The following is a 10,178-nucleotide window of genomic DNA, read 5'->3' as shown; positions in this document are numbered from 1 at the left end:
GTGAGTGTGAGCACTCACGTGTACCGGTTTAGCTCCCTAAGTGATTTTCCACATCTTCCCTACACCTGACCGCCAAATTCACAGCAATTTGGTAAAAAAGGTTTTCTTTCTTTTTCTTTTCTGCTCTGAGCTAAGTTGGATGTTGCTTTGTACAGGCCTGAGCATGAGCTTCCTTCCAGCAGTCCCCCACCTCCAGCTGTTCTCCTTGACCCCCAAGAGCCCCTTCCACCTTCTCCCAGGCAAGGCCAGCTGTTGTCACAGAGGCCACCTGCCTCCTGCCTGGCCTGAATCACTAGTTGGAAGCCAGAGGCCTCACCAGAGGCCTCCAGGGAACAGAGCAGTTTGCTGGAGGCCCTTGGGGATGGAGGGAAAAGAAGACAAGCACTAACATTAGATGAGTTGTCTATAAAAGTTTTAAAATTAAAATTGTGGTTCTTTTTCTATGCAGAAGTGTCTCTTTAAGAACAATGACACTCCCTGAGTGGCAGGTGAAGGGCTCAGCAGCTCTTCCCAAAGTCAGGGAGGGAAGGGTGGTCAGAGCAGAGAAGAGATGGAATAACGGGTTCCTTCCCCTTTTAGGGATAAAAAAACAAAATGGAGAAAAAGGGCAAGGATGGGGGAGGCAGCCCTTAAGGGATCTGCTTGGTGACTCCCCAGGCTGAGGCTCCTGGAGGAGGGGGCTGAGCTTGTTGGGGACCCTGAAGCTGGGATTTTTTCTTTTGTTCCACAAAATTAGGCCCCTTTCTCAGTCCCTTCTCCCCCTTGCTGGCCACCAGCCCTGAAACTGCAGCCAGAGCCACCCACACCTTGGCCTTGGGGCCACCCGGGCAGGCAGAGGAATCCAAAGGGAGAAAGGGAGTGAGGGAGGGAGAAGGAAAAAGAGGAGAGAGAAGGAGAGGGAGAATATGAGAGAGGAGAGAGGCAAATTGGGAAGGAGCCAAGAAGGAGGGGTGAGATGGGGTGGGGAGAGATGGAGAGCCCACCAGGGGAGAGAGACCCGTAGAGCAAGCTCAGGGGTCAGGGGGATGGAAGAAAAGAAAGGGGTGAAAGAGGAGAAAGAAGGGGAGGGCAAAGAGGGGACTGGCCCAGAGGTAGTAAAGCTAAGGGGTGTGCAGTGACTTCGAGAAACAAAAGTGAACTGTCTGGGGGCTGCTCCCAGCAAACTCGGAGTTTACGGCCAAGGTCCCGAACCCGGTGGCGTCCCAACCCACACCCAAGTCAGAAACTCCCCCATCCGCACTCTGCAGCCATCCCATTTCGGATGCCAAACACTTGTGCCTGGGGGGGTACACGCCTGGGGGGGGTCGAGGGGTCTGGTTTGTGTGGGCACCCCCTCCTTGCATCACGATGGGGCTGCAGCCGCGGTGCCCACAGTGCACCCTGGACGGCACAAGCAAGTGTTGGGAGAGGGTGCCCTGAAGCAGTCTCTCCGGCCCTCCTAGCTCCCCAAGATTTCTGTCTGCAACACCCACACCCGCCACCGCAGCTTATGCACTGGGGCAGCTGGCAGGGATCCACTCTGCAGGAACTATCTCCTTCGTTCTCTTGCGCCTCCAAAGTTTCTCTCTGACAGCAGAGAGACTTATTTTGAGTCAGAAGAAAGGAAAATCCTGCCCGTTCAGGACTCTGTGATTGATTGCACAAAATCCAAAATATCACCCGTGTGGAGACGTGGCTGGAAAACCCTAGAAACCAGGAGCATTAGGAGGCAGGAAATGAAGGGTGTCAGAGACAAGTCCCTAAATAAACCAAGAAACATGAAGTGTGATATCGAGGGGGTAAGTCCTGAGGGCTAACACCACTGGAACAGACAAGTGCAAGGACCATGGCAGCTGGAGTCTCTGTCTCCCTGATTGAAATCCATCCCCCCCCCAAAAGACCTCATCTCTGAAGCTTACAGTACCAGCTTCAGAGCCCCCACCCCGAATGCCACAGCTGTCACCCTCGGCCTGCAGAGTCCCCATGCTGAGGCTCATCATTTGCTGAGTCTTTCTTCTTTTGTTTTTTTGGGTTTTTTTTTTTGTCTCCTTCAAATACAAGACAAAAACACACCTCATTTATCATCATAGATATATATATTTCACTCTCACCACATAAATACAAAACATCCAAATATCCAAAACATTCGAAACAAAGTTAGTAGCCAGGATTCAGAGACACCTACCCGCGTTTGAATCGTTCATTATTTTCTTCACTAAAAATAATTTGCCTAAAAAATAAAAAGGAAAAAAAAGGTTTCCGACGTAAATAATTTACAATAAAATTACTATTTTAAAAATGCTCTACACTCGCTTCGGATGGAGGAATACATTCTAGACACTGCGGCGCCTCGCCGCCTGGGTCTGTGGTTTTGGTTAAAATGCGGGTAGCCGTGGCTGTGGGGACTGTCATTGTCGCGCCGGTGAGGTCCAGGTTTATGACTTGGGACCATGGAAACCCTGGGTTTTTTGTTTTTGTTTTTGTTTTTTTTTTAGGGAAGGGGCCCTTTGCTCTCCACGCAGGGAGCCGGTGTGGAAGCGCAGACTCCTGACACAGGAGGCCCGGCAGCCTCGCGGTCCCCAGCTGCGTCCCTGCCTCCCGGTTCGAGAAACACTGCTCTGGGATCCCGGCGCCTCCTCCGTGTCGGGAGGGTTTTGTGACTCCGGGAGTGAGGGGCGGGAGAGGCTCTGGGCGCCGACTTGTTTCTAAACCCAGCCAATTCCGCCCGAAGCCGCGCATCGGAGAGACCGTGGGTAGGAGCGCCGGCGTTCGGGAGCCGCCGCAGCCACGCCAATCTCTTGCCAGAAGGAACGTGAAGGCCACTCGGAACAGCCTCGGAGAAGATGCTGAATCTGCTTTCATTCGCTGCCTTGGCTTTCCTTTCGCTTTTCCCTTTCAAATTTCTGTTTTAAAATGGTAACACCCAGAACTCTGTGTATTGCCCTGTGGCGCATTCTCTACGCTGAATTTTCTTAGGCCTTCCAAAACTCTTTTATGGGTATTTAAAAACTGGTTCCACTTCATCTGATTTAATGTGGCTGCTATCACTCTTGTTTTATTGCTGATTAGATCAAATTTATTACCACCGTTGCCTACCAGGATGTGTGGTTTATTGTCTCCTGGGGTCAATAAACCCAGGAGGCGCCTGTGATTGGAGTTTCTTCTCTAAAGGGAAGAAAAAGGTAGAATTTGTCCAGCCCGGAAGCTGCCTGTGCACCGGCTCACCGCACAGGGCCGCCAAGTGGGGACCAGGGGCTCCCCAAAGTCCTGAAGGTACTCCCTTTTTGTCTTAAAAAATACGTGCCAGCTTTTTCAGCCCCTGGGGTCTGTGTGCAGCTTTCCTCTTTCAAATATTCGTCAGATTAATCCACGGCGACAGCGGCGACGGAGAGCAGGTGTCCTGTGCGCTGGACTTAGGACCGACCTGTCTTTTCCCTACCAGGGCCCGGCATTGGTCGGGGCATCAGGTTGGCTAACTAGGGCCTTTGCCCCAATTCTTTGGATTCTCCTGGATTCAGAGGGAGTTTGGGGGAAGGGAGAACGCGTAGGGAAGGAAGAAAAAAAATAGCCCAAATGAGATAAAATTGGTAGCAGAGTCCGGTGGGGAAGGAGAGCTGTCACAGGCCTCGTGGGCGCGGGGAGCCCAGCGCAGCAGCCCCGGGCCCCTAACGCCCGTGAGTCCATAAATATCACCACAATAGATACTATAAATATAAATACAGGGAAATACTTAAAATCAGTCCAGCGCTTTTTTCTCGGCCCCTTCTTTATTGTTGGTCCGGGAGTAGGGCTCGAAGGCCGAGGAGCTCAGGTACCTGGCGGAGAGTTCTTGCAAGTTCCCGGCCAGCGAACCAGCCATTGTCAACGGGGTGGATAGGCGGCTAGCAACCGAGCCGAGCAGCGAGGGCACGGGTAGGCTGAAGAGGCCGTGGCCTGCCGCCGGCGCGCCTCCGTGCAGTCCCCCTGGCCCGGCAGGCCCGGGCCCCGGGGCACCGCCCACTGCCGGCGGGTGTGGGGACGCTGCGCTGACCGGTCCCGGGGCGGTGGCGGCGGCCGCGGCCGCGGCCGAGCCCGAGGCGGCGCCTGCCCCCGCGCCCAGGGCGGGCAGGCTGGGCCCTCGTAGCGCGGAGCCCAGTGCACCGGTGGCGCACGGCGGCAGCAAAGCAGGCAAACCTGGGGGCGAAAGCAGGCGGCCCTGCTCCAGCAGCCGCAGCACGCTGCACGTGGCCGCCGTCTCCGACACGACCGAGCGCAGCTCCGAGTCCTTGCCCTGGTCCTTCTTCTGTTTCGTGCGCCGGTTCTGGAACCAGACCTTCACCTGTGTGCCAGGCGCAGAGAAAGCGGGAAAAAAAAGCAGGGGAAGATGGGTGTCAACGGGAGCAGGCTGGCAGAGATGGGGGATCCCTCCAGCAGCCCCAGCCCTAGCCCCAGCCCCATCCCAGACCAGGAGCTGACATAGAAGTCAGGACGGCCAGGTGGAGGACACGGCTCTGCTAGGCTGAGCTTCCGGGTCATGGAAGCAGGCCGGGCTGGGCAAGATTACCGATGAAGTAATAAAATGTCCATGAGCTTAACTCGAAAGCAAGCCCACAAGGGATTCCACTGGGTGGTCGCATACCCACAGCTGGACCACTGATCTGTTGAGGCCTGAGGATGCTGTTCCCGGAAGAGTGTCACCCTATCTTTCTGGACCCAGGCCCCTGGCCAAAGGGGCTCAAATTTAGCCCCAGCAGCACTACCATTGAAAGCTACAGGCAGCTGTTTCTTGCTTATTAAGGCTTGACCATCAACTACCAGCAAGCAAGGAAGCTGGCTGCAGAAGGCTTCGTGCAAGCGGACCTTATCCCAAGCTCTCCCCAAACTTTTCACTACCAGCTGGACTGAAGGGGCTGAGTGATACTCAGTTTACTCCACCAGTCTTCCTCATGAACTTTGGGATTGCAGGAGAAAGCCAGGAGGCTGCACTGGACTTAATTCTCTCCACCATCCTCCCCTCTCACTCTCTCTCTTCTCTCTGTCCCTCTTCAGGCCCAGCTGGTGGCCCAGAATGGAGTTGAGCAGATATAAGGAAAGGTTATCCTGGCTAGATTTTGTAAACTAAACTAGCAGAGAGCCTAGGGAAAGGCTACCACGCCAACTCAGACTCAGAAAGAACATCAGATACGTTCTGCCCTTAGTTCTTAGCTTTCTGCCCAGATTCCAGACCTACAAGGCTCCCCACCTACTTTGGGGCTGGGCAGAGGCAAAGGCACTGATCCTCAGAAAAAAATGTCTGCCTTACCTAGGCCAGGCTGGTGTCTCGCCCTGGCCAGGCCCCAGAGGGCCTCCACAAGGTAAACCTCCCAGGCCCTGAAATGCCTCTGGGTTAAGTCCATATAGCATCATATGGATTTCACGTAAAGCCAAAGACATGATAAAGCACAGTTGGCCACACTGGCTCCCAGATTTGCCTCTCATCCCATACCTCACACGTCACTGGCTCAGGAGACAGGGCCTCCTGGGTGTCTGGAGTGGGTGCCCAGGGCTGAGAATGAAATTGGGCAGCTTAGGGGCAGAAGGAGCCTTAAGGTCAGGGCAGCCTAGTCCGCAGAGGCAGACCTTAGGAATGGGCACCTTTCTAAATCCTAGCTGTCACCTACGGCGCTGGAGCAGGGGGCTCTGGCCTTAGGCTTTTGGCCCATTGCAAAATGGGCCTGGGTGTTGTATAAGGTCTGAGTCCCCAAAGCGGGGGGTGCCTGGGGATCTGGCCAAAATGAGGTGGCCAAAACATGGTGCATATCAATTTCTTACAAAGCAGAGATAAGCAGGGCATCCACAAGACTGGGGTCCAAAAGGAAAGCCAAAAAGACAGGATTTGTGGCCTCCTGGGCGAGGCCAATAGAGCAGAGCATGGGCCCTGGAATACCTGAGGGTATAAAGGTCAAAGGGTGGCTTATGAAAGATCTTTCTTCACCATCCTCCCTATCTCCTCCGCCTCCCCAGGGAGGCTCTGTCCAGAGCCAGATTAGGTGGTTTAGAAGACTTGGCTGGGGCTGGTGGGGACGGAGGCTGGTGCAGAGCTGCGAGTGCCCTGGCCGCTGGGTACCTGGGTCTCGGAGAGGTTGAGCTGCCGGGCAAGCTCGGTCCTCTCTCGGCCCACCACGTACTGGCAACGCTGGAACTCCATCTCCAGCCGGTAGAGCTGCTCCGCCGTGAAGGACGTGCGCGTCCTCTTGGGCCGGTCCAGGTCCAAGCCCTTGGGCAGGATGATCTCTCGGATGGACCCCTTGGCATCTAGGGAAGGGGAAACGTCAGCCGCCAGAGCCTTCTTGTGTCCCTCCACCTTTCTGGCAGGAGCTGGCTTCGGGAACAGTCGCCCCCAGACCAAAGTTCAGAGGTGGGGGGTGAGGGGGCGGCCGCAACCGGGGAGCAAAAACTGGGTGTATGGAGCCCAGGGGGCTACGGCCACACGTTGACCAGAGGGAGAACCGGACTGTGCCTTGGTATAGCCCTCCGAACAGGGGAGGAGGACTGATGGTCCTTCTGGCTTTGGGGCCTTGACTACCCGCTGTGGGTCCCTGGTAGTCTGAGGGTCCCCGCAGTGACCCGGTTCGTGGAAACCCCGGCTCTAGAGAGCTTTGACCAGACCGCGCTACGGTGGTCCCCACCCCCGCCCCGGGGTCTCTCCCTACGGAGCCCGGGAGGCGGAAGGAGGAGGGACCGAGTCTGGGCCAGCAGGGCCTGGCGCTCCGCTGGCCGGTTGGCGCCGGGCCTCACCACCGCGGCCGCCCAAGACGAGCGCGCACCGCGCAGTGGAGCGGGGCCGAGCCACGCACCGAGGCATCTTTCGCAGCCCGGCAACTGAGCCCGGCCGCTTTCCCAGGCGGCGGCGGCCAGCCCAGAGCGCGGCTCCGGGTCCCTCGGCCCAGCGCGCCCACTGGCTGGGCAGTAGCGAGCGGATGGGTGGCTGCTCTCCTGCATGCCCGCTCCCCTTGGGTGAGCTCAACTCGCCAGGGCGCGAGAGTCCTCGAACGGGTTCTTGGCAAGTCCTCCGGGCCGTAGCGCGCGCACATTCTCCAGAGTTTTCTGCCCCTTTCCCGGGTCGAAGGCCGCCGCCTAGAGCTTGGGCCCGCCCGTACAACCCCTAAGCTTCCCCAGCAGCCCAGCCACGGGGCCCTCGGGGCTTGGAGAGTCAAGATCCCTGGAGAGTGCGGGCCCCAGATTCAAGTGCCCATCGTCCGGCCGGACCTGGGGGAGAGGAGGCCAGCAACTTTCTCCGAAGTCCCAACCTGCACCTCCTTTCCGCCTGCCACGGTCGGGGTCGGCGCGCGGCTCGGCCCCGTAGTAGCCCCAAAGAATGCGCCCCGCAGCCCTGCCCACTCCTACCTCGGACCAGGATCCGGCGGCAGTAATCCGGATCTGCCGAGGAATTGGATTTACTTTTGTTGCAATCCTCCGTGGCGCCCGACGCAGAGAACGCGCCCTGCGGCTCCTTGAGGAAGGCGGCAGGGAGATTCCCCTCCGCGCCCTTGCTCTCCCGGCTCTCCTTGTGCGCGTTCTTGGAGACCCGGGCAGCCTCTGCGTCCGTGTGGCACCGAACGTCCATTTTGTCTGGTTTCCCGAACATGGGAGAAGCAAGAGCAAGAAAAAAAAAGGGAAAGGAAAGAAGAAGAAGAAGAAGAAGAAGAAGAGGCAGGGTGGGGGACAAAACCCCTACGGTACAGCCCCTACGCCCGGCCCGGAGAGAGGCAAGAGGCAAGAATGAATGTCCCGGGAGGGTGGCTGAGGCTGCCGCAGGAGGATCAGTGGCGACCGGCGAGTGGCGCGCTCGCCGAGAGGCGGCGGGTCTGGTCCAAGATCCCGGTGGAGCAGCGGCGAGGCCGCCTCGTCAGCACCCGCGTCTTCGTGAGCACGTCCAGTGTCCCCAGCCTGGAGATCAGGTAGCGAGCCGCGCAGCTCCCAGACGCCGAGGCTCCCGCCTGGTACTGAGACGGCGAGTTGTAGTTGTCCGACACCCGGGGGGACGCACGCTCGCTGTTGCAATTGATTACGGGTAATTTCGCGGCCCCCACGTTTCGGTTACCTCATGAATACACTAAATTGTTTGGATAATATATCAGATCGTAATGGATGGTTTCTGTCCTTGTCCCCAATCAAGTAGGGGTTTAGCGAGTGAATAAACGGAAATGATTGGTCTTGCTTTCAGGAAACACACAATCAAAGACCCACACTTCCAGAAAAACTTTTGGCAAGATTCATCCTGAATGGCTAGTACCATTAGCAGGCATTTTAAACTTTCCCTTTGCCTTGGACTCTCCTGCTCACATGCTGGCTACAGGGGGTTTCTCCACACTCGACAGATAAGAGTTGAATGAGGCGTGGAGGGGGGAGCCAAACAAAACAAACCAAAACAAAAAAAAAACAAAAAAACAAAAAAAGACCCCACCAAAAAACGTTACACACCCTGCAGCAGCGGAAAGCAGTGGCCTCTAGAGAGGTGGGGAGGAAAGAAGGGAGGGAGGAGGAAAAGTTTTCCCGAAAAGTATCTCCCCGCACTCTAAAAAGCCAAGCTTTCATCCCAAACAGCTCCTTCTTAACACACCTCGGCGCTGCCGGCCATCTTAAACCGCCACCTCTCGGCGCCGGGCTCCCGGTGGGTTCTTTCTGCCGGCACCTCCAGCAGCCCCGAGGCAGCCCTTTCAAAGGGCAGCTTTGTGCTCGGCGTCCAGCGGGAGAGAGAGGGGGAGAGCGGGAGAGAGCGGAGAAAATCTCAACTGTGAGATCTGCTTCAAAAAAAAAAAAAAGTTTTCCCCTAGCTATTTCATTGTCTCTGCTACAATATCTTTGAGAAAAGCAACAGCCAGTAATCCAATAAGAGCATTGATTAGGCTACAATGATTCAATTCAAGCGCATGGCCTTGTGCAAGGAGCATGCTCCAGCCCTTCTCGTCACCTTGCCGGGGCAGAAGCCCTCTCCACGCCGCTCTCCCCATTCATTCCTTTATGGGAAATGCAGAGCAAAAGGAGTGAAAGATGGCAATTATCTAATTGGACTATTAACAAACAGTCCTCTGAGTGCGGCGGTCTGGCGTGGCTCCTGGGCGGGGGAAGGGCCGAGCTCCCTGCCCTCATTCACAAAGAGTGCAAGGGCCGGGGAGGAAAGGGGTTTTTTAAAGGGAGTTGGCGCGGGGGTGGCGGGGGGGGGGAGTAGGTGGGAGGTTTGGCAGAGAATTTTTTTACACAATCCCGAGAATGGGGGCGGAGGCGGGCGAGGAGGGGAGGGGGCTGGGCGGGGGTCGCGGCGAGCGCAGTTGGGAGAGAGGGAGGGGATGAGAGAGAGAGAGAGAGAGAGAGAGAGAGAGAAAACCGGCGGGAGGGGGGGGGGCGCCAAGTGGCTCCCGTTCACAGCCCGGCGCTCTTGCCGGCCCCGGCGGACCCCAGAGAACCTGCCAGGGCTGGAGGAACCACCGCACTCTCCGTGCCTGTTCCTCGCCCCCAGGGCCCTGGCCCCAAGGCGAGCCCACTCTGGGTCCGGTCCCGGAGGGCGCCTCCGGCCTTGGAAGCAGACCTTGGGCCAGCGCTTTAATTCATCGGCGTGTGTGTGTGTGTGTGTGTGTGTGAGAGAGAGAGAGAGAGAGAGAGAGAGCGCGCGCGAGAGAGTGATTGTCCTGAGCGGGTCAGGAGCAGACGGGTGGCCCCTCAGTCTTATTGGCCGTGAACGCTGCCCTCGAAGCCCGACGCCAATTGGGTCTCCGGGTGGAAAATGTCTTTTATTCGCGCTCTCCCGGTGGGTTGGTGGCGGGGTGGGGGGCGTGGAGGCAGGGAGGGGCCTTGCGGCTGCCCTGTTCTGAAGACTTACAGGGGGGGTTAGAGAAAACCCAGCCAGCTCCCCAGTTACTTTCCGCCACGCTCAACCCCTCGGGTGGACGCCCTGAGGCCCGAGGGCTCCGCTCCCACGCCGGCGGAGCTGTCGGGAGGCGCCTCCGCTGGGCCTTGGTACCCCTGACCACGTAACTAGGCCGGTCCCAGGGATTCCGATCCTCCCGAAGCGGATCCCGGTGGTGGGTGGGGCCCTCCTTTCTCCGCAGAGCTGCCAGAGGCAGTTCCTAAGACGTCCACGCGCAGGGAGTCGATGGGGCCCCAAATCCCAGCCCAGTGGCCCTTTCTTGCCACCTGTCGGGGAGGGTCTTATCCTAGGAATGCTGCCTCTGGCCCGCCCC

At 57.5% G+C, this 10,178-nt stretch overlaps 1 protein-coding gene across 1 annotated transcript; it reads right to left on the bottom strand.

Annotated features, from left to right (window-relative positions):
* Positions 1-3,290: 3,290 nt before the first annotated feature.
* Positions 3,291-7,963, bottom strand: VAX1 (ventral anterior homeobox 1). Its single transcript, XM_037059574.1, has 3 exons — positions 7,345-7,963; positions 6,065-6,252; positions 3,291-4,297 (listed from the first exon to the last, which is right to left on the bottom strand). Exons 1-3 carry the CDS (start codon positions 7,583-7,585, stop codon positions 3,716-3,718), a joined length of 1,011 nt encoding a protein of 336 aa, XP_036915469.1. The 5' UTR covers positions 7,586-7,963; the 3' UTR covers positions 3,291-3,715.
* Positions 7,964-10,178: the final 2,215 nt, after the last annotated feature.

The sequence above is a fragment of the Sturnira hondurensis genome, unplaced genomic scaffold (genome assembly GCF_014824575.4).
Source record: "Sturnira hondurensis isolate 20B ecotype Veracruz unplaced genomic scaffold, ASM1482457v3 Scaffold0011253, whole genome shotgun sequence".
Lineage (NCBI taxonomy): Eukaryota > Metazoa > Chordata > Mammalia > Chiroptera > Phyllostomidae > Sturnira > Sturnira hondurensis.
The sequence above is the reverse complement of the archived record's forward strand: the minus strand, read 5'-3'. Positions and strand labels throughout refer to the sequence as shown.